At 33.1% G+C, this 24316-nt stretch overlaps 6 protein-coding genes across 6 annotated transcripts; 1 reads left to right on the top strand and 5 right to left on the bottom strand.

Annotated features, from left to right (window-relative positions):
- Nucleotides 1-273: 273 nt before the first annotated feature.
- Nucleotides 274-444, bottom strand: HELRODRAFT_148587 (hypothetical protein; the record flags this gene model as incomplete). Its single annotated transcript, XM_009022276.1, has 1 exon — nucleotides 274-444. A coding segment is annotated over one exon (171 nt), but the record flags the coding sequence as incomplete, so codon positions are not given.
- Nucleotides 445-3536: 3092 nt separating this feature from the next.
- Nucleotides 3537-3734, bottom strand: HELRODRAFT_148126 (hypothetical protein; the record flags this gene model as incomplete). Its single annotated transcript, XM_009022275.1, has 1 exon — nucleotides 3537-3734. A coding segment is annotated over one exon (198 nt), but the record flags the coding sequence as incomplete, so codon positions are not given.
- Nucleotides 3735-5912: 2178 nt separating this feature from the next.
- HELRODRAFT_153685 (hypothetical protein) lies at nucleotides 5913-6110 on the bottom strand (the record flags this gene model as incomplete). Its single annotated transcript, XM_009022274.1, has 1 exon — nucleotides 5913-6110. A coding segment is annotated over one exon (198 nt), but the record flags the coding sequence as incomplete, so codon positions are not given.
- Nucleotides 6111-9275: 3165 nt separating this feature from the next.
- On the bottom strand, nucleotides 9276-10058 carry HELRODRAFT_82024 (hypothetical protein; the record flags this gene model as incomplete). The annotated part of the gene is made up of 3 exons (XM_009022273.1): nucleotides 9276-9422; nucleotides 9537-9708; nucleotides 9958-10058. 3 exons carry the CDS (start codon nucleotides 10056-10058, stop codon nucleotides 9276-9278), a joined length of 420 nt encoding a protein of 139 aa, XP_009020521.1.
- A 384-nt stretch (nucleotides 10059-10442) lies between these two features.
- Nucleotides 10443-19718, bottom strand: HELRODRAFT_192280 (hypothetical protein; the record flags this gene model as incomplete). Its single annotated transcript, XM_009022272.1, has 19 exons — nucleotides 10443-10559; nucleotides 10735-10896; nucleotides 11026-11132; nucleotides 11414-12536; nucleotides 12815-13048; nucleotides 13165-13385; nucleotides 13579-13720; nucleotides 14004-15186; nucleotides 15452-15546; nucleotides 15772-16077; nucleotides 16452-16590; nucleotides 17006-17079; nucleotides 17282-17514; nucleotides 17869-18059; nucleotides 18220-18287; nucleotides 18727-18864; nucleotides 19021-19156; nucleotides 19361-19420; nucleotides 19609-19718. 19 exons carry the CDS (start codon nucleotides 19716-19718, stop codon nucleotides 10443-10445), a joined length of 4839 nt encoding a protein of 1612 aa, XP_009020520.1.
- A 191-nt stretch (nucleotides 19719-19909) lies between these two features.
- Nucleotides 19910-22593, top strand: HELRODRAFT_192279 (hypothetical protein). The gene is made up of 5 exons (XM_009022271.1): nucleotides 19910-20228; nucleotides 20410-20560; nucleotides 20704-20903; nucleotides 21213-21281; nucleotides 21524-22593. Exons 1-5 carry the CDS (start codon nucleotides 20037-20039, stop codon nucleotides 21983-21985), a joined length of 1074 nt encoding a protein of 357 aa, XP_009020519.1. The 5' UTR covers nucleotides 19910-20036; the 3' UTR covers nucleotides 21986-22593.
- The last annotated feature ends 1723 nt before the right edge of the window (nucleotides 22594-24316 follow it).

The following is a 24316-nucleotide window of genomic DNA, read 5'->3' as shown; positions in this document are numbered from 1 at the left end:
AATATTAACATTGATATTTACATTTACGAAAATTGCACAACACATGATTATAAACACAATTTGTTGTACATCTGTAGATGAAGTGTCGCAATCCAGTTTCCCTGGCGATCGATCCTTTCGATCAATTTACTCCTTGCTTCTGTATCCGCTCTCAAATATTTCTTTCTGACGAGCATTGTATACCATTCTAGCGGTCCGAAAACAGTTTCAAAATATTTAACCACAACCAGAGATGGTATCACTACTAAAATTCTAATTCTCTAATTGGTTTGTTTTCTTATCTTTGACTCTGCGGTTTTGAAACCAATATTTAATTTGGCTATCATCTAATCCGGTTTGCTCGGCGATCCGTTCCCGATCCTTTCGTTCAATAAACCCTTTGCTTTTGTACTCTATCTCTAATAGATTTCTCTGATGAGCAGTGTACACCATTCGATAACTTTCTGCGGTCCTTCTCCTTATCCGTGGTCCGTTTCGTCTTCTCGATGTCCTCGTTTTTTGTTTTTTTGAAGTAGTTGTTGGCTCAGGTTCGCAATTCAGAGATTGTTGTGGTTGAAATGACTGTTGAAAACCTTCCAATACAATATGTCTTTGTGTTTGTTGATGCGACTGAATTACTACTTGTTGAGTTGGTTGGTTTGGCTGTTGTCCTATGCTAGGACAATTTTCTTCCAGCCATTTTTCCTTTTCCGGGAGTATTAGAAACTCCTTAAGAATGTCATAATATTCCGAATACTCGGACCTCGATTGGATTACTGCTTGTTGGATTGGTAGGTTTGGTTGTTGTATGGAAGGACAATTTTCTTCTAGCCATAGTACTTTTTCCGGAAGTTGTAGGAATTTTTGAGGTATTTCATACATATATGAATATTCTACTTTCGACTGTGCTGGAGTAATATGTTCAAGTTGTTTGGATGACATTTTAATTTAGTTTTAACAATTTAAAAAGTTATTTATTACTCTACGCTAAGTCCGCAATCAACCTATTAAACTTTTGAAATAATGACTACAGACTCCATGCACTTTCTTTATATGTAGTTTCCGAACCAACGATTGTAAATCGATTTCTTTGTATTGGTTGCTATTTATTTATCTAATAAATTAATTTAATTAATGGACGGTAATTTAATAAAAAGCTAATAATCTTAAATTCATTAGTTTATAAAAATCTTGTAAATTCATTAGTTTAGAAAATTTGCTACGCATAACAAATTGTTATACAATAATTATATTTAATAACTAAAATTTCACATGACAAATCAGTCCATAAAATCATGACTTTGATGTTGGTATAACATCTTTGCTTGTAAAGCTGGTATAACATCTTTGCTTGCAAAGTTGGTTTATGTTGGTATAATATCTTTGCTTGTAAAGTTTAACAGTCCTTGCTTATTTTAATGTTTGAAACTGGAGTATTTCATTATAAAATATTTTGGTTTAGTTGATATTTTATTTTTACTAGTAGTATTTTTCACCTTAAGCATTTACTAATTTTTTTATAGGACTCTTCTATTTAGTTTAAATCGAAAATTTTCAAAAACAAGAATTTTATCCAATTTGTCAATCATATAATAACAATTCTAAGACTTGTCACACACAACATAATGCGAGGAGTGCTTAGTTTCGTATTTCGAACGAATTTCGTCGTGATTAATTATGTAAACTGCTTATGACTTGTCTTCTATTTACGAATAAAGCTTTTTTATAAAAACATAAGAAGCCTTTGCTGGCCTTTCTGACATTTGTTTATCCGGGCGCCTCTTATCTTATTATTATTTATTAATTTATTAAAATCTGAACTTTTTCAAAAACTTCGTTTAATGTCAACTTGTCGTTGTCTGTTGTTATGGTTATAATAGTTGCTGATGTTAGTAGTGGACGTTGTCGTTGGTTAGGTAAGAAGAGTGGTTGTTGATCCAGCAGCAGTGTACCAATACGTCATCTCCTCCTAGAAATTTTGCTGTACCTTCTGAGTTATGCGTTACCGGACAGTCGTTCATTTTAGATGACATTTTAAAACGATTAAAAGTTATTAAATTTAATTGTAAAAATTAACTAAAATTTAATTATGAAATAGTTAAATTCAGTCATATGTTTTTAAATAATTATAAAATCTTCCAAAAGAATTTATAATGAATAAGTTAAAAAATATATTTTTCTGTTATCGGCTAAGCTAAATAAACTTCACATAAGATAAATTCATTTATAAATCAGTTGAAACATTTAAATTCTTAGATAACATTTATTATGAAAATTACGACCTGTTTATATACCATTTCACTTCAAGATTATTTAATATAATTATTTTTATTCAAGCGATTTAAAGATCAAGATCTAGTTTCAAACAAATTTTTAACGATCCCTTTTCTTAGGTTATAATTTTTTTCATATTTTGCTTTGGTTTCAAATTTTATTATAAGAAATGAAGATATGCTTACTTTCGCATCCTTTTATATTAGACCGTAGACGCGTGTCTATCGATGGTTTTAAATGGTCTAAGTTAGACACGAGACCAATTAGGCTATCGATGAAAGCGAACTTTGTCACGCTGATACACTCTTACTGCAACCGTCTGTTAGGTTTATCAATTTCATTGCCAAAAATTTATTACATCTTTAAAATCTATTACAGAAAGTTTTTCATTCGTAATAAAATTATCATAAAACGTTTGAGTTTTCTAACGAACGTAAATGAGATTTTCCATAGAAAGTACTGAAATAGTAATGTAATGGTTTAATAGTAATGGCACTGAAATAGTAATGTTTTTATTTTGTATGAGCCATGTCGATTTATCCAAAAATTTTGGTTAAATGGCTGAATGAATGGTTATGGTGCCTGGTTTCGATGCTCCAGTGAATGGCTTCGATGAATAAAATGAGAGCAAAGATTCATCGTTGGGATTTCTTCTTGAATTATTCACGAAAAAATATTTCAAGATTTTACCAAATTCGAGTTTTTGTTGTTCAAAATGTTTTAAAATACGAACGATTTAAAAACGCGACGAAAAAAATGCTGCTGACATTACATAACGTATCAAAACATAATTAAGATTTTTACGGTGATTCAAGAAGATTGAGTTTGTGACATGACCACTACGATATTTTACTATCCTATTCTTGGCAAGTGTGCTTTGAACTTATTTCTTGTTTACGCGCAAATTTCTTAAACTCAAGTAATTTTAAAATTATAACTCCACCATTAAATTTTAGATTTCTTATCATGTTCAGTTGTTTATTTCTTAATTTTTTTTATTTCTTCTATATTGATTTTTATCATGTAACGGTTAGTCTGGCGACTAATTCAGTTAACTGTTTTTTATTCGGCAAGCAACATTTGTTCTAATAAATAATGAAATATGAGTTAGTTACATTTTATATGGAAAAAATTAAATAGATCAAAGAATTATAAACTGACATACGCATATAATAAATAATACTGATATATAATCCTGATAAAGATAAATTTCTTCGAAACAGTTTGAAAATATTTAACCCCAAACAAGAGATGGTAGCACTAAAAGTTCTCTAATTTTTTTTTCTCTTGTTTTTTCTCTTATCTCTGACTCTGCGGTTTTGAAACCAATATTTAATTTGGCTATCATCTAATCCGGTTTGTCCGGCGATCCGTTCCCGATCCTTTTTATCAATAAACTCTTTGCTTCGGTATTCCATCTCTAATAGATCTCTCTGATAATTAGTGTATACCATTCTGTAACTTTCGGCGGTCCTTATCCGCGGTCCGTTTCGTCTTCTCGATTTCCTTGTTTTTTGTTTTTTTGAAGTAGACTCAGGTTCGCAATTCAGAGATTGTTGTGGTTGAAATGACTGGGGCTCTTGTTCGTCTTGTTGGTAATTAGAATTTTGGAATGGTGGAAGTTGTTGTTGGAATTGTAGATTTTGTTGCTGGAATACATCTGGTTGTTGTTGGAACTCCGGTTGCTGATATCCGAATTCTGGCATATTTTGTTTAAAGTCTGAGAGTTTATGTTGAGCTGTTGGTAGTTGAAAAGGAGGTAATTGTAAAGTTGTCAAATCCAGATACTGAATTACAGGTTCATCGGTTGATAACACTTGTTGCGGTTGTTGTGTTTTGTATTCATTTAGTTGCATAGGATTGCATGTTTGTAGTTGTTGATGCTGCTGCATAGACATGCAGGCAGGTTCTCGTTCTTGTTGCATAAGATTGCCTGCCTCTCCTTGAAGCAGCTGCATCGGATTGCGTGCTAGTCGTTGTTGAAGCAGGAGCCTGGGCTTATATGCAGGTTCTTGTTGCAGAAACATGAGTTCGGATACTGGTTCCTGGGGTTGGCATGTTGCAACAGCTTGCCTATAAATATGCCGGAATTCTTGAAATGATGGTATTATTGAGTGCTCATCAAATTCTGGTAGGGTTTGTTGTTGCTGCTGATATGATGGCAAAAATGACTGCTGTTGTCCGTGGTTAAAATTTTTCATCTGATAACCCGCATGCTGCTGAATTTGTGGTTGTAAGTCAAAAATTTGATTATTTGAAATAATTGATGCTGACACAGATGTATCGGAAGAAGTTGAAGAAGGAATCCGATTATCAACCTTATTCCACCCATCGTTTGAACATGAGTTTGAGGAGACGTTGTTGTTTGAGCCAGGTACATCGTCAATTTTTTCTATTTTCAATGCACCCATAAAACATCCTTGAAAAAATTCGTCTTCTCCAGCACCAAACAAATAGGATGGCTCACACAAATCATTTTTCTGATTGAAATACATTTTTACTCAGTCTAAGCAGTTAAATAATGAAATGTTAAAAATCACCTCCTTATATATAAGACCACTTTCGTCTTAACAATAATGAATATGTTTTATTACGGACTTTAGACTTCATTCTTAATATTTATTTCGCTTTCTATAACTAAATCGTAAAATTCATCAAATTAATTAAAATTGTAAAACTCGTAAAATGTGGTAGTGGTTTTAAATGTGTTTATATGTTGATATCTTGATCATATAAAATCGAGTTAATAATTTACTTAAAATTCCCTACCTTTATATACTTCCTCGACCACTCATTGTTGGAAACTCAATAAAGTAACACTTTTATTTTATTACCAACTTCTCAAGTTTATCAAGATCTTCTATTCAAAATATAACAAAATCGTAAACATCGTAAAAATCTGGTGGTGGTTTCAAATTCTCACAGCCAATAAAAGTTGCCTTTGTTGGACGATCTCTTTGATGAAGAAAGAGGAAGACAGACGTGGCTTTATCGATCGCTCCGCTCTTTCATTGGCATCGATTAAGTAGACGCCTATCAATTAGCTATCGATTATTCTCACGAGCTCCATCTACTGGTTGAACGGTTTAGTTCCGCGAAAAATAGAAAAAATTACTGAAAAGTTTTGCAAAATTTCTCTTACATTCAGCTATTCAATTCCTTTTAGAAATTTGCAGTTAATTATTTTAATACATTTCCAAGCATGCCAAAATGTAAACGCGTATGCATAAATTAGATGTTTAGTTATAATAGTAAAATAATTAGTAAAATACTTCAACATGTAGAATATAGAAAATATTCCTGTGGCAATCCGAAAAAATACAAATTTATCTTTGTTGATCCGGTTAAAACTTAAATAAGTATTATTGCATTTTTATTATCACTCTTGTAATTATTAATTTTATTATTATTATTATATTATTATTATCATTATAGGTATATATTATTGTATTTATATAGAATTGATTTTAAATTAAAATCAAAAACAACAAATGAATTAATTAATAATTTTTAATCACCTGAATTCAAATCTCATGCAACACCGAAAACATTGATCCCAATATTATTATATCAATCTTAATTATAATGAAACACAATGAAACAAAATGTTCGTTATAGCAGTTTAAAATCTTTGTCATCTAAAGAAATCCTTATGGTCTTATTTTGCCTTTTTCTTTCCTAGTTTTGGCCCTCCTATTTTGAAACCATATTTTTACCTGTTTAGTATCCAATCCGGTCTCTTTTGCGATCCGATTCTGATCATCCGGAGAAATGAATTCCTTCACACTGTATTCCCTTTCTAGGATTTCTTTTTGGTAGGCTTTGTAGACTATCCTGTAACTTTCTGTGGTTCTTATTGGTTGTCGTTTTCGTTTCCTCTTTGGTCCGGTTGGCTGCGTTTCAGTCTCAGGAACCTTAAAGTGAATTTGGGGTTGCTCTGGATTGTAAGGCTGGGATTGAAATGACTGTGGTGTTATTTGTTCTGCTTGTTGGAATGCTGGTTGTTGTTGTTGGAATGTTGGTTGTTGGAATGTTGGTTGCATTTGTTGTCGTTGGAAAAACTGAGGTGACATATGTGATCGTTGTTGAAGCTGCTGTGAAAAGTTTGGGACGGCTAATTGTTGGCGATGTTTGTAAAATTTAGGAATCACTTGATCTTCTTCTTCATCTTCATTTTCTGACTCATTTGTTGGTAATATTTTTTGCTGTTGGTGATGATGTTGTCTCTGCTGTTGAAAAATTGGTTGTTGGCGATGGCTGTAAAGTGTTGGTATTAGTTGTTCTCTTTCAAAATCTTCTTGTTGAAAGCAAGTTTGTTTTTGTTGTATTGGTTGTAAAACTTGCTCCTGTTCATGTTCAATTTGGGATATTGGAAATAATTGCTGCTGCTGTTGTGTGCCTTTGTAGGCTTGTTGTTGTGTAACGTGGCATGCAAATCGTTGTTGCTGTTGTTGCGTGGGCTTGTTTGCTTGTAGCGGTTGCTGCTGCTGTGTAGGCTCATATGCTTGTTGTTGTTGCTGCTGTTGTTGCGCTGGCTTGTCTGCTTGTAGTTGTTGCTGCTTCTGCTTCTGTTGCTGGTTGTTTGCCTGTTGTTGTTTCTGCTGCTGTTGTTGCGCGGGATTGCTTGCTTGTAGTTGTTGCTGCTCATTGGGTTTGTATGCTTGTTGTTGTTGGTATGCTGGAACAGTTTCTCCATAGTGTTGATAAAAGTTTTCAAATGGTGGCAACATTGAACGTTGATGAAATGATGGTAATCTATTCATTTGCTGCTGATGTAATGGTAAGATTGGCTGTTGCTGTTGGTTGTAGTGAAAAGGCTGCATATGATAGTCAGCATGCTGCTGAAATCGTGATTGTATTTTATGCATCATTTGATTGTTTGAAACTTTTGAGTCGGATGATGATTGAGAGGAGGAAGAAGATGCTGGAGAAACCTGCGGAGCATCAACAACGTTCCATCCATCATTATCACTTTTGTTTGAGAAGTAGACTCTCTCCGAGTTGGCTGGTACATTTGAAATGTTAGCACCGTTCAATAGATGATTGTTGTCATCCATTGTTTGCATCAAATTTGGGAAACTTTCTTGGACATGTTGCGGCCCAGCACCGCACATATACATCGGACCGAATAAGTCATTTTCGTAAAACATTTTGCTCAGACTAAATGTGATTTTGGAAGAAAATTGATTCTGTTTACGATTGTTAGGTAGTTAATGTGTTTATTTGTTAACAATGTGATCTGGATCATATAAAACCGAGTTAATAAATTACTTAAAATTCCCTACCTTTATATACTTCCTCGACCACTCATTGTTGAAAACTCAATAAAGTAACACTTATTTTATTACCGACTTCTCAAGTTTATCAAGATCTTCCATTCAAAATATAACAAAATCGTAAACATCGTAAAAATCTAGTGGTGGTTTCAAATTCTCACAGCCAATAAAAGTTGCCTTTGATGTGCCTGCTTTGTTGGACGATCTCTTTGATGGAGAAGGGAGAGGACAGACGTGCCTTTATCGATCGCTCCGCTCCTTCACTTCCATCGATTAGGCGGACACCTATCAATTAGCTATCGATTGATGCGATGTGCGAATTATAACGGAAACATCTGCTCCATCTACGTTTCGACGATTTGTTTTTTTGGGAAATATAGAAAAAAAGTTAAACTTCTAAAAAAAAAATCAAACGCCTTTCATTGTATTTTATTTCATTTTATTGCTTATAAACCTTTTATTTGTAGTAACGTTCAGTTGGTTAAATTCAGTCGTGAAATTTAAACAGTTAAACACGACAGCAGCAGTGAGTAACGTAAAAAAGAATAACATTTAAGATAAAAACTTTGTGATTTCACACTTCGGCATGACGTCATCACACATACAAACACACACACACAAATATCTTCTTCTCTACTCGTTATTATCAAATCCATTTGAAATATGTACGTAATATAAAAAGATAAGATGAAACTAACGAAAAAACATGACATTAAAGGTCAAAATTAAAACCTTTTCAAACTTCAATCCTACCTTGTGCGTGAAATTGCTAGAATCAAGGAAAGCATAGTAATCGTGAAATAATTATCGTAACAGATAATAACAAATAAAAATGTCTGGCCACAATTTCTAAACATTTTAAACGTTTCGGTTGTTAGCTGAGTTTATATTTGGATGAATAAAAATGTTTAATGATGAAAAACAAAATGCATAGTAGTGACAGAAATGTCAACGATAATTTTTATATTGTCATTTCTCTCTCTCTCTCTCTCACACACACACACACACACACACACACACACACACACACACACACACACACACACACACACACAAACACACAACACACACACACGTACAAACACTATTATAAACATAAAAATTAGTATTAAAAATGTCAGTTACTAGGTTCAAACATCTCAAATCTATATATATATATATATATATATATATATATATATATATATATATATATATATATATATATATCCACATAAATCTTTAAAATAGGAACCATTTATAAGGCATTCCATTATTAATGGATTTTATTATTCGAGATATTTAATTTTATTGCTTATACACCTTTATTATTGATTCATAAAACCGTTTATATTATATTATAATAATATAATAATAATAAATAATAATAAAACCATTTATATTATATTATAATATAAATAGTTGTATATTATAATATAAAATATTTAATTATTTATTTATGAGAAATTGCGTTGACAAGCCTGTAAATGAATTCATTGTACATTCTGCTGTTGACTTCGTTTCTAGCGAATGACTTGAACATCTCAATCATATCCCACAGGATGGAAGGCTCCCTAATGATCTCCGCGTTGACCAAGCTATTGAGGGCCAGTTTTATTGGGTCAGTGTTTGTCCAGTTCCTGAAAAATACATGCATACATACATGCATGCATACATACAATTCATTCATACATACATGCACATAGAAACATACATTCATTTCATAGAAAAATACATACATCCATGTGTTTTTACGTATCTAAGTATCTAATTATGTGTCAATGTAATCGGAAATACTGATGACGACCTCTTGAATTTGATTGACATCTTCCATTGGCCAGCTACCCGGGCAACATTCATGTAGGAGCCCATCACTACAGTGTACAGCGTGCCGGCCAGCATGTACAAATCATGCTGTGTGGTATTTTTTCGTACATCAACATACACAGATACACACACACACACAAACAAACAGACACACAAACACACACACAAACAAACACACACACAAACAAACAAGCACAGTACCTCATAAGACCAAGGTTTACCAGTTTTCATCTCGATACACTGCAAATCCTTCCGGCCAGATTTGGCAGTGAACTGTGTGCCAGGGGGATACATGCCCATGTCGATGCCCTGGCCGAAGTCTATCAACTTCAGCATGACCGTTCGATCGGATATCAGGTCATCTGGCGATTGGCTGGCCTCCAGGGTTGGTCTGTTGTGATTGGTCAGTGGATCCGTAAGTGTAACGTGTAGAATATACAACACGCAATACAACCTATACCGCATATATATGTATACAACAGACTATACAATGTATACAACATATATATGTATACGACAAATGATACAATATTTACAAAAAAGAAAAACAACACAAACACAATTATACAAACATACAAAACGAGCAATACAAACAGAAAAAAAAGCAATACAACAAACTAACAATTTTCTGATGAGAACATTGTCTGGCTTGAGATCGCCATGCATTATAGAGCATTTGTGCATTGCATCAACGATTGCTATCAACTCATAGAAGATCCACATCACAAACCTACAACAAATGAATACAATTTGTATGCATACATGCATGCAAGTATGTATGTATATGTGTGTATGTATGTATGTATGTATGTGTATGTGTGTGTGTGTGTGGTGTGAATGGAAAGATAGAGATGGAGAAAGAAAGCAAGAAAGAGAAAACAAACCACTGGGGAAGTTCTAGCTTTTTACTCTTCTGTAAATTTATTAAGTCCTGTACGAAAATAATCAATCAATCAATCAATCAATCAATCAATCAATCAAACAATCAATCAATCAATCAATCAATCAATCAATCAATCAATCAATCAATCAATCAATCAACCAACCAACCAACCAATCAATCAATCAAAATCAACAAATAACAACAACAACAATAATAAATTATTATTATTTGCATAATTTATGAATACTAGCCAGTAGCGTTCCATAGTTGTGGAGTTCATTGATGAACAGACTGCCATCAGCGTATATGTAAGCGTCAGAGATGAACATGACGGAGTCCCTCTTAATTCGCGCCATAATTAATTATAATTAATGATCAATTATAATTAGTTATAATTAATAATCAATCATAATCAATCATAATTAATCATAATTAATCATCACCATCGCTGTCAGCATCGTTATCACCATCATTTTCGACATCAGCATCATCACCATCGACATCACCACATCTTACTATATCAATAATCCTCTTCTTCTTGGCCACTTCGTCGCCGTCGTCAGCGCCACCACCACCAACGTCTTCGTCGTCGTCATCATCGCCATTGATGATGACATTCAGCCTATCCAGTAGTGCTCTTGTTATGTAGAACTCCCAAGGGCACGCTGGTTTCTGGATCTGGTTAGTGGTTTTCGTTTCGGTGGATGTTGTTGCCACTAACCAAACAGTTAAACAACAATACAAACAAACGAACGAACGAACGAACAGACACACGAACAAACAAACAAACAAAACAAATAAACCCACCTTAGCAACACAGTCGACGGTTCTCAGATGTCCCTTGCCAACCAAATGAAATGCCTTTCCGAAACCACCCTCACCGAGAATTTGCTTCACAAAGTATCTACTGGGCCCTGTGTAATATAAATACATGCATACATACATACAAACAAACATACATACATACAAACAAACATACATATATACATACATATATACATACATATATACATACATATATACATACATACATACATACATACATACATACATACATACATACATACATACATACATACATACATACATACATACATACATACATACACACAAACATACAAAAATTAAACAATACTTAAGGCTATAGACTAAAACAAAACACCGACAACACGGACTAGCCAGCAAGCAAACTGACCGATGTCAACATAGCCATTTAGTTTAAAGTGCGGTAGGCAGCACATAGCAGTAGCGCTACCACTGTTAGATACTAGAGATACCATATCATGATACCCTTCGTACGATGATAGGGGTGGTTGGAGGTGATTTATAAAAGTCTTAATCGTCTTCTCGTTGTACGGATTCTCCAAATCAATCATTACAGATCTTTCAAAAATGGATGACACATTGTCAGCAGCTGATTCGCTCTCGCGGTCGACCAATGATTGATCCCCGTCGATTGCCGGCTGATTTTGATTGGTCGGTGACTGATTGGATCGACTCAGGACTCGGAATGGTGACAGAGCGATCGAGTTATTGAAGAGAACCGATGTTGATGGTGATTGTGCTTTGCTTGCATAGAGCCTTGCCAAGCCATTTGGTGCAATGGAACAACGCCTCCAATTTAATCTTGCTTTACCATCCTTATCATAATCATTGCTATTATTATTATTATTATTATTATTATTATTATTATTGTTGTTGATGGTCTTTTTAATAGTTTTATCATCAGTTAACGTGTCGTCATCATTGTTGTTGTTGTTGTTAACGCTATTTGACAACGACATCCTTCTGTTACTACTACAGTTGTTGTTGTAGTTGATGTTACTTTTGTTGTTGTTGTTGTTGTAGTTGAGTAGGCTTAGATCTCTGATAAGAGATTGTGTATCTCTATGGATAACATCATCAGCTGTTATGTTTAAAGTAGGATAGCTCAAATCGTTATTGTTGTTGTTGTTCTCGCTGTAGATGGCAGAAAGGTCGCAGTCATCAACTTTCATGGTGATCTCATTGGTGGTGCTGTTGTATATACGAAATTGTTGGTCTCTTCTTAATGACAGTTCTGGCTGCATAAGCAGTTGTTCCTCTGGTGAATGATACTGTTGTCGTTGTTGTAGTTGACGTCTTTGTGGCTGTGGTAGATATTGTTGAAGCTGTAGCGTAGTAGAAGTAGCGGCTGCAGCTGTAGTAGGCAAACGATGTTCAGTGGTTTGTTGCATGACTTGGAAAGCTTCTCTCACAACGTTGGTCATATTTTCTGTTGATGTTTTCATTGGCATGAAATCCCCATCCTCTTTGAACGCCTGGCCTAGAAAGACATTCTGCAAGGAGGAGACAATGCGATTTGGTTTCGAGTTGTTGAAATCGTAAAGATGGTATGGTTGTTGTTGTCAGTTTGTTTATGCTGTAATGATAGTTACTGTTGTTTTGTCATGGCTTAATGAATGTTAATGTCAATTCAATATTGTTATAGCGATGTCAGTTGTCAATTTCATTGTGATAAAATCTGTATTATTACAATTTTTGAGAGAGAGAGAGAGAGAGAGAGAGAGAGAGAGAGAGAGAGAGAGAGAGGGAGGAAGAGAGAGAAATAACCTACATTCATTTGACCGATGATTCTCGTCTCAGTTTCTCCATCATCACAAAGGAAGGTGTGGGGTTTGTTGTTGTTGTTGTTGTTGGTCTCTACGCTACTCTTCAACATCATTAATTGTCTTGTTGTCGTTGATGAAGTTGCTGCTGCTACTGCTGATGTTTTTGATGTCAGTGCAGTCAGCTGTTGTGAAGTTGGGGCAGCTACTGCAATTGCTTCAACGTCAACTTCGTCGCATTCCTTTGAAAATAATCGGTCATAGATCAAATATTGTCACAGATAGACAAGATAAACCAAAAACAAACAAACGATTGAACGAACAGCCAATCAACCAAACAACCAGCCAACCAACCAACCATACAAGAAGGATCTTGATATATCTCAAATGGCCTCTTGCCACTCTTCTCAAAGGGCTCTACCCCAAAGGGTAACTTTTTGTGGCACCCCAATGACGGCAACAACGATGGTGGTTGTTGCGGTTGTTGTGTAAGTCCACTTTTGACGGGCTGACTGCTGAAATGCGTCGGTTGCATTGTTTTCCTTGCATCTATGCTCAGTATGGTCTGTTTCATACCACCTTTTTGGTGGTTTTTTTAAAATGCTTCTTGAGTTTCATGAACATTTTCTAGCAAGAAATAATGAATGATTGGGAGTTTGAAAATTTTCTACATTCAGAGAAAGATAGAGATAGAGGCAAGGTAGGAAGAAGGGAGAAGATAGGAAAAAGAGAAAAGAAAGAACGAGGCAGACAGACAGACAGAGACACACACCTGATGCAAGCGTTTTATTCTTTAATGACGACGACGATGGTGTCTCTTTAAGTTTTCTCAAATCAATCTTGGCCTTGGCACTACTGCCATAAAATAACTGTTCCAGGTACTTGTGGGTCAGCCTTGTGTGAACTGTTTTCGACTGTGGTGGTTGTGGTCGTCATAGTGAAGTGGTGGCCGTCGTGAAGTGGTGTGTGGTGTGTATGAGTAAAGTGCTGTATCCAATTTTACTTCATTTTGGGTGAATTTCCTATGCATCTAAGTTTTTTATTTAAGCGACTTTTTTTTGTGTTTTGTTTGTTTGTATAGTGTGTATAAGTGCGTGCGTGCGTGCGTGTGTGTGCGTGCGTGTGTGCGCGCGCGTGTGTGTGTGATGAATGAAATGAAACATTTAATAATCAACACTCAAAAATAGAACCACTAACATCATCATCCTCCTCCTCCATACTTTCCTCTTTCTCTTCATCATCATCATCATCAACTCCCTTCCTCATCTCAACATCACCACCAACATTACAAAATTTTTCAATTTCGAAATTTTGCAGTGACGGCTTAGGCGTACATAATATCTCAGCAAAAGCTGGCCTCGAGGTAGTGTGCTTGGCTTGAGTCGCTGTTCTAATCTGTCCTTGCTTCGGTTCAAACGCACGATCATCCTCCTCAACATCTTCATAGATAACAAACTTCGCTGGTTTAATGCTTGTTGCCGTTGTGACCTGCTTTTGACCTGGTTCAAAAGCGTTGTCATCATTGCCACCATCGTCTTCGTATATAACAAATTTTGAAGATTTGGCATCTTTATCTGCCATGGTTGTTGCAACTTGCTTCTGACATGATGCAACAGCAAGTTCATCTTCATCATTATCCTCGTATATAACAAATTTTGGTGGCTTAACATCGTTATGTTTCGAAGCTGCTGCGGTCGTTGTGGCTGTGGTAGTCTGTGGCGGTGGTAGATGCGGTAGTGGTGGATTTAAAATCGTTGAAGGATCATTTGCAAAGAAGGTGGAAATTTTTATGGAATCATTATCGAGTGTAAAGTTCGGGCAGTCAAGTGATAATTCAAAACGACTTCTTTGACTGTTGTTGTTGCAACTGGAATGCAACATGATTTCAGGTGAAAATGTCCTTGCTGGGTCGACGGCATCCGGAACTGACGCCATTGCTACTGATGACGTCAACGATGTTAAACTGCAGAATGGCTGTGACATCATTGATGACGTCACGATTGGCGCGTCATCAAAAGGAAGTTTGTGTGGGAATGATGGTGTCGTCGATGACGTCATTAAAGAACTACTATCATCATCATGATACTTAGATTTATTATTATTATTATTATTATTATTATTATCATTACTAATGTTATCTACAATGTTATTATCGTATAAAGAATTTGACAGCATGGAAAACTTAAAAGGATTATCATCATTATCATTACCGCCAATATTAACATCATTATCATCATGAAAAAAAGCTGTAGTAGTAGTAGTAGTAGTAGTAGTAGTAGTAGTAGCAGCAAAAGCAGCAGCAGCAGTAGTAGTAACAGTGTTCATTCTGGCCAATGGAGTTGCATGAAGGCTTGATTTTGACAAAGATGATACATCACTTCTGCATTTAAATATAAATAAATATGAATAAATAATTAGAGAGAGAGAGAGAGAGAGAGAGAGGGAGGGAGAGATAGAGAGAGTTGAAAGTCATAAGCAAACAAGTAATTCTCATATATTCATTAGAATGATTGATAATTAAAAAAAACATACAAACAAACAAAACAAACAAACAAACAAAACAAACGGAGATACAAAGAAAGAAAGAGAGAGATAGAGAGAGAGAAAGAGAGAGAGAGAGAAACAAATGAATATACAATAATTACATTTCGTTGTCAGCTTCTTTCAGCACATCAAGCTTGTTTGAGGCAAATGACATTCCTAGAAATAAAGATATGGAATCTCTATAAAAACCGTAATTCTGAACAAATTTGTAAAACAATTTGAAAAATATTTTATTATTCATTATGAAATTACGTAATGCAAATAATTAATCATCAAATAATTGTTTAATGATTGTCATAGTTGAAAATATATAAAAAAAAGTTATTTTTAACAAACTTTTAAGCAAAAGGTTTTGCTGCTGCTGTTGTTGCTGTGGTTTAAGTTGCATATGTTGTTGTTGTTGTTGCAAGTTCGGTTGCACCTGTTGTTGTTGTTCACTGATAAGCTGTGAAAAATGTTGATTGGATTCTTGGGATTGCCTTCGAAAATCAACTTCATACACAGACGCTTGTTGTTGCTGCTGTACTTGTTGCTGCAGTTGTTGCAGCAACTGCTGTTGTTGCAGCAACTGCTGTTGTTGCAACGATTGTTGTTGTTGCAACAATTGTTGTTGTTGTTGAAACATCTGTTGCTCGGGCTGATTCGGAGAAATAAACTCTCCGGCAGTTGATGATTTTGTTAGTTGACTTTTCATCTGCCTTACATCATACCTCATTGCCATCAGCTCCTACATGTGTGTGTGTGCGTGTGTGTGTGTGTGTGTGTGTGTGTGCCAGAATTCATTATTTGTATGTCTTCATGTTTGCTCGGAGAAGAGAGAATGTATCAATGAGAGAGAAAAAAAAAATAGAGAGGAAAAAGACAGAGAGGGGAAAAGATACAAACCTCTATGGTAAACTATTCATTACAATAATTTATCGTATCATACATTGTGTGTGTGTGTGTGAAAGAGAGAGGGAGGAGGGAGAAAGAGAGCCAGAGAAAGAGAGAGAGAAAGAGAGAGAAAGAGAGAGGGAGAGAGAGGAGAGAGAGGGAGAGAGAGAGAGAGAGGGGGGGGGAGAGAGGGAGAGAGAGAGAGAGAGAGAGAGAGCCAATACAAACCTCAATACTGAATTCATCAACACCAAAAAACATCTTATCAGGAACCATGAGAATTTCTCTGTTAGTGTCATCATTGTTGTTGATGGTTTTTTGGCTACTACCGCCAAATAGAGTTGCTACTTCAGATTCTAAATGAGTCCTAGAGAAAGATTCAAATTAGTGATTTTTTTTTTTTTTGGAAAAAATACGTCAAAAATTGAACTATAAATATAGAAGGAAATGAAAGAACATGTATACCTGTAGAAACGATGTTACACATAGATACACATCCTCTAAAATAGCTAGCTTATTTACAAGCAAATTAATAAATGAATTTTTTTTTGAAAACACACACACACACACACGCACAAAAATATACACATAATAACCTCAGAGCATTAGATACAGATTGTGTTAATTTCTTATCTCTGAGAATGAAATAAAAATAGCTAACATAATTGGCTGCAAATATATTTAAATACTTAATTAACTAAGTATATGAATGATTAATTGATTGACTGAATGATTAATTAATTAACCAATCGACTGATTGATAAATTGATTAATTAATTAACCCTTCTTCTTCTTCTTCATCTTCGTGAATGTCTAGAGTTGCCTTTGGCACATCATGAGGTAGTCTCATCTTCAGCTGAAATGAAATAAAATGGATAAATTTTCAAATAAAAAATTCAGAATCTTTTATTAGACACAAACGAAATTACCAAATAACTAAACAAGCAAACAAAAACGAACGAACAAACAAACAAAAACGAACGAACGAATGAACAAACAAACTTATAAATAAAAAAAAGACACAGATTCTTTAAATATCTAAAAGTAACTGCTCTAACTTTATACTTATTCCATTTCTCGGGTTTCAGGCTATTCTCCTTATGACAACTATCTGACAACAAGTTGAGGTTTGCAGAATTTTCTTCATCTCTCTTGCTGTTGTTGCTGTGCTTGTTGCCGTCACAATTGATAGTTGGGTCGTTTTCATCTTGATAGATGGTCAACTTTTTCTGTTGGATCTGCTGATCTGAGTGGCCAGACCTTGCTGCTACTGTGTCCAGCTTTGCTTTGGCTGCAGCAAAAAAAAACATTCAAAAGAAGAGAGTTTCGTGATTGAGATTATGAACTTGAATTCAGTGAGGCATCAGTAATGAATATGAATACCTGACATCATTAACCTTGATGGTAAACTGTAACAGCAGAAAAATAGGCAACAAATAAAGATAACAATGGCAAAAATAGCATCAACACCAACAGTTACACACACACACAACAAACAGCAGATTTACTTTAAACAACACAACAAAACAACACTCCTCTAACAGACACACTAAACAGGGCTTAATCATACGTCTGAATGGCCTCAGAAGATACTAAATAAGACCGAGAGATGGCCATTTTATGTTTGTACTGATTTAGCACTAACCACCAGAAATTGGAATCCTGATGTTAGGAGCTTTCTGGCTTTTCCCACAGCCTTTCAAGACGCCAAACGCCATCCTCTGGTTATGTGGTCCAATGTTTTCGTTATTATCGTCGTCCCCATCTCCATCGTCGCCATCTTGTTTCTTCTGAACCTTCTTCATGGCACTAGCTGCTGCCCTTATTTGGAACTCTCTGTGGAACAAAAACATCAGTGACGAATAATATACGAAAAATTTATTTAAATAAAATTATTTTAAATTTAAATTTTTTATTTTGATGAAAATATTTTAATTATTAATTGAATAAATAAATTAATTTTGAAAAAAAAATAAAAAATGAAATTTGTATTAACCCATATCTAGCTATCAAAGCGACTCTATCCTTAGATTCAGGGCAATTGTCAATGCCTTCGGTGTATATCTAGACATTTAATTGAACGTTGAACATCATTCTAATTTGAAAAAAGAATCATTTTAAGATAATTACAAAGAAAATTTAGTTTGAACATAATGCGAAATGAAGTATTGGCTATCCACACATCTATCCACCCATCCACTCATTTGTATATAAAAAAAATTTCAATGTTTTTAATTAGAAACAGTTATTATAAGATAATTATGAAAATATATAAGTTTGTTCAAGATAAATTATACTTCCAAAAATATAGTTTCATAATATAATAAGATTTTAATAATAAAAATACAAATATATATGTCAAAGATGCAATTTTTGATAAAAATCACAGCACGTTCGGTGTTAGTCAACTTCCTATTTAACTTTTCAATTTTTCAAATGGTTGATCGTAAATCATTCTTAAGTTTTTTAAGTTCAAAACCAAAAAAATATGTGCATGTATAACCTGGTCGGCTCTTTTATAATTTTCAATCCCCTCATAGGTGTCAGCATATCTTTTGATAAAAAGTGGGTCACGACGGCCGATGCCCGACGCATAGACGCTGTCAAATGCTTCGACTTTGTCAGGACATGATGAGTCAATCTGATTATTAAAAGTAAATAACTTGAGTTAAACGGGAAAAACATAGAATAATTAAAGTTGTAAGTTAATTGAAATATTATAACATTGAAATTGTGTAGTAATTTTTAAAAAATATTTAGTAAAAATAATCTAATAAAAATTAAAATAAACTCTCACATAGCAGATACAAATCTTGACATATCTATGATCATCATAATATTCCTTCTGCCTGTAGAAGTGGAGGACACATTTTTTCAACAGAGGGCCCCAAACTGCCCCAGTGGGGTCCTTGTTCATGGCCCATTCAATATATCTATGATGTTTTTGTTTTGGGAAAGAGAATGTTTTTACTTTTTATGTTCGACTAGTTAGGTTAGTTAGGAATTTAACATTCAAATGATATTGTTTAACTAGGAAATAGTTGCATAATATATGTAATGTGTAATAATCTTACTTAGTTAGGGATTTAGACAAAGATTCTAAATATTGAATATTCTAGAAAAAAAAGGTCACTAACTCTTTCCATTTGCCAAGAAGGTCACCTCCTTCATTCGAACGGATCTCTTGTTCGAATTTGCTGTATAATAAATTGTTAATTTCAATTAAATCATAAATTCAATAGTATATCTATATAAAATATATATTACAAATTGTCTTCCTACTCTACTAATTAAGAACCGAATTTTAGAATTAAAAAAGACAAAAAAATTATTTATTCAATTTTTAAAAAAAGAAATGAAATAATATAGAGGAAATGAAACTCACTACTGCCTCTTCTTAAACTCGGCAGATCTAATTGACATGGAGGAAAGTTCGTCTGCCGAACGTCCACTATCCAATCTTTTAATGTTTTCTTTATTATTTTCCCAATCCATTTTTTATATTTTAGATTAAATTTTGAAATATATTTTGAATGTTTTGCGAACGATAATTAAAACAAAAAATTTAAATTTAGCGGGACCAAAGAATAAAGAAAAACCTTAACGTAGAAATTTTTTCTAACAGGTTGTTTATCTAGTTACGCTGGTTAAAAGTGGATTCAAACAAGATATATATAATTTAATTGCTTTTTTTAATTTTAACAATCGTACGTTTTCACTAAAAAAATCCACTTTTTCGGACGTGATTTCATAAAAAACTAAATTCTGGCTACCGGACAAAAATTAAATGTCGACTTTAAGCCGGCAAAAAGGATGAAAAAACGTCGGGAACTTGACGCCCTCCTAGCCACTAAATCTTCATCATCGTCCCAGCTCAGCTTAGGCAGAGGTTCCGGCAGCAACAATAGAATAATGAGAAATGGCAGCCATGAGTTGTTGAGGAACGATTCCTACTCGTCGGAATGTGATGAGTATTTGGGGGCAGGCAAGGAGCTTTTACCAAGGTTTTTTTTATTAAATTTAGTTTTATTATTATATAAAATTAAATTTGTTTGATATTTATTTTACTTCCATTTTAATGTAATATTATGATTTTCTTTTTACACAAAAAATTCTTATTTCATTCTTAAATATAAATACTTTTATTAAATTTAAAATGTTTTATTTATTTTTTTGTTATATTAGAAAAAGTTCCCAGTCGAACAAATGTTTCATCTGCTTGCTTCTCCTATTATCGGTACTAATCCTCGCCTGCGGGGTCGTCATTCTGTGTCTAACATGGATGTTCGTCCACCTGAAAAAAGAGATACACGTTCTTAAGGACAACCTCAATAAAGGTTTGTTATTCAATGGTACTGTGATTCAAATGCAAAGTGAATCCAGATTACTATGTGACTGTTATTCATATTTTAAATTAGCTTTTAAACTTTTTTACTTTAAATTAAATTTAAATTTTACAAAATTTTAAAATTATCTCAAGGTGAGATAATGGATTTGAATGCAAGAATCAACGTACTAACAAGCAGATTGGATGAGATGGATCAAAAATTATCCAATAAGAGTACTAACAATATTAAAAATACTACTGCAACCACTACTACTACTAATAACACTACTAATAATATTAATAATAAATTTATTTCTGAGTTAAATATCTCAGTCTCACAGATGGTCATGAAGGTGTCTTTTTTTTAATTATTGTATTAGGAGTGTTGTTGCTAGATATTGTATTGTGTTGTATTTGTATTATATTGTATTGTATTGTATTTGTATTGTATTGTATTGTATTTGAATTCTATTGTGTTATATTGTATTTGAAGTCTGTTGTATTTGAATTGTATAGTATTTGTATTGTATTGTATTTGAATTGTATTGTATTGTTTTTGTATTTATTGAATTGTATTGTATTATGTTTGAATTGTATTGTATTTGTATTGTATTGTATTGTATCTGCATTGTATTGTATCGTATTCTCTCCATCTTATCTAGACAAAAGAATTAGATGAGAAGTTATTTTCAATTGAGAAGCACAGCAAAGCCGATAGATTCATGGATAATGTAACATGGTTTTTTTTTTAAAAAAAACTTGAAAATATCAATTTTTTTAATTAAATAAGTTAATTGGTTACATTTATTATTATTTATATATTATTATATTTTTATAAAACTATATTTATATATTATTTATTTACCTCTGATGCTAATTCAAAGCAGAGAGTAAACTTTAACCTTTTAACCTTTATTTCAATCAATAATGATAGATTTTATTTTCCCCATTTTACATTACAAAACACGTGCAGGTTATGAACCAGACGGTTAGTGACATTGGCAGAGAAGTCGTGGCGTTGAAGAATGACGTCACGGCGTTGAAGGGTGACGTCACGGCGTTGAAGGGTGACGTCACGACGTTGAAGAATGACGTCATTACAATGAGTAAAGATCCACGCCATGTTAACGTTACCATTGGTATTAGTGATACTTCCAATAATGATAATAATAATAATAATAATAATAATAATGATGATGATCTAATACCAAAAAATATAAATAGCAATCCTGAAGGTGGTAATAATGGAAAAATTACTAGCAAAATTAACGTTAAAGGAGATGACGATAATAATGATAAAGTCCATAGAGATGCTACTGCTACTGCTGCAGCTGCTGCTGCTACTACTACTACTACTATTACTACTACTTCTGCTACTATTACTACTACTACTACTTTTACAAAGATTACTAAGAATGTTGATGGTAATGAATGATAGAGTCATTGAAGAAAATATTATTACTATGGTGGTGATGATAATTTTATTATTTATAATAATTATAACTATAATAACTAATAATTATAACTATTGTTATAATTTTTATGATAATGACTTTTAATCTTAATAACTAAATAGCAGCATATCAGCTGGAATTAATAAGTAGATGACGACTATGATGATGATAACAAAAATTCATTCATCATTATATCATCGAGTGGCCATCACCATCTTCTGTAGTATCATTATCTATCATTATTCATCATTATATCATTGAGTGGCTATCAATCATCTTTAGTATCATTATCTAAATCAGAAATTCGAACCTAATTAACATTAAATTCAGTTGACTTAATTAAAATTAATTAATTAACTTTATTTTTTTACTGCTTATGTTGGTTTTCTCTCAATTATTCATCATCAGATGTGTATAAAAATACTATAACGTTAATAATAATAATAATAATAATAATAAAAGTAATAATAAAGTAATAAGAAATAATAATAATAAATTTCTTTTAATAATGTGCATATTGTGAATATTTAGTAAGTGTTTATGTATAGTATATATATATATATATATATGTTTGTGTGTGTGTGTGTGTAATAATGTGTAACAAACACATGTTTTATGTGTACGTGTGTGTGTGTGTGAATGTCAAAACCACCAATAGACTGTATTGTGTGTATTTATTTTGTATTGCGTGTTTAAAGAGTATTTTAATACATACGTATATATATTTATTTATATGTGTGTGTGTCTGTACGTATGTATGTGCGTGTGTGTATGATTTTAATATAAATATCTGACAATTTATCTGAGTTTCAGCAAAAATTCAGTTTCAGAAAGATACAGAAATTATCGATAATGTGTTTGTTTGTGTGTGTGTGTTTGTGTGTTGTTTTATAAAAATCATAACCCCAATCACGCCAAAGTATATAAAATGTGTAACTTCTAATGTTATATGTGTGTGTGTGTGTGTGTGTGTGTGTGTGTGTTATTTAAGACATTTTTTTTCAAATTCTCTTTTTTTGCATTTATTCCTCTCCCTTTATTTTAGATCTCTCCCAGTTCGTTCACGCATTCATCCATTCAGTTATTCATTCATTTAATCTATCTTCCATCGTCTAGTAATTGTTTCGTTCGGTTTTAATTATTCATCTTTCAATCAATCATTCATTCGTTCATTCACTAATTCTTTCTTTCGTTCATTTACTCATTCATCTTTGATTAGTTGGTTATATTTATTAGTTTATTTATTTGAAAAAAATCTTGTTCTTCAATTTAATATTGATGTTAGCTGTTATATTAATATATCAAATATATATATATATGTGTGTGTGTGTGTGTGTGTGTGTGTGTACGCCACGTTATTTTATTGGTATTAAATAACACTGAAAATTTTTCCATAATATTTTGTGTTGCTTTAAACTTATAAATAAAATGGCGTCTCTTTCAATTTTCTTATCTCTGTTTCTATCTCTCTGTATATCTATCTATCTATCTATCTATCTATCTATCTATCTATCTATCTATCTACCTGTCTATCTATCTATCTATCTATCTATCTATCTATCTATCTATATACCTATCTATCTATCTATCTATCTATCTATCTATCTATCTATCTATCTATCTATCTATCTATCTATATACCTACCTATATACCTACCTATCTGTCTATCTATCTATCTGACATATCTATCATAAATAATATTTTATGTAGCATAAAACTATAATTCATAATATCGTGACAGAGTTGAGAATGAGCAGGCCTTGTGAATAACTCGTTACGAAAGTCGTTTGATGAATACTAGAACAATGTTTACGATGAAATAACGATACTAACATACATACATGCCAATATACATACATACATACCAACAACATACATACATACATGTGTGTATGTCTTTATGTATGTATGTAAACACATACATGAAGACATACACACTTTTTTAAATCATCATTTTTAATATCGCCATAAACGAATAGAGCCCTATATAAATAGCATTATTGTTATTGTAACGTTACACGTACGGCGCTATATAAATATTATTATTATTAATTGCAAATAAATCGTTATAAAAATGATCCAGTCTGTCCAAAGATGTTCAACTATAAAATTAAGACAATGGTAAATGTGATAGAAATGAATGTATGTGTGTGTTTATATGTTGATCGTTAGGTAATGTTCGTTCTTTCGTTTGTTCGTTCACTCATTCATTCATCTATCCATTCATTCATTCACTCATCTATCCATTCATCCATTCATTTTCCGCTTGAAAGTGCGAATGACACTGACTCTGTGGTCTTTGGTGATGACG

The sequence above is a fragment of the Helobdella robusta genome (assembly GCF_000326865.2).
Source record: "Helobdella robusta unplaced genomic scaffold HELROscaffold_31, whole genome shotgun sequence".
NCBI lineage: Eukaryota > Metazoa > Annelida > Clitellata > Rhynchobdellida > Glossiphoniidae > Helobdella > Helobdella robusta.
This window is presented reverse-complemented; position numbering and strand designations above follow the sequence as displayed.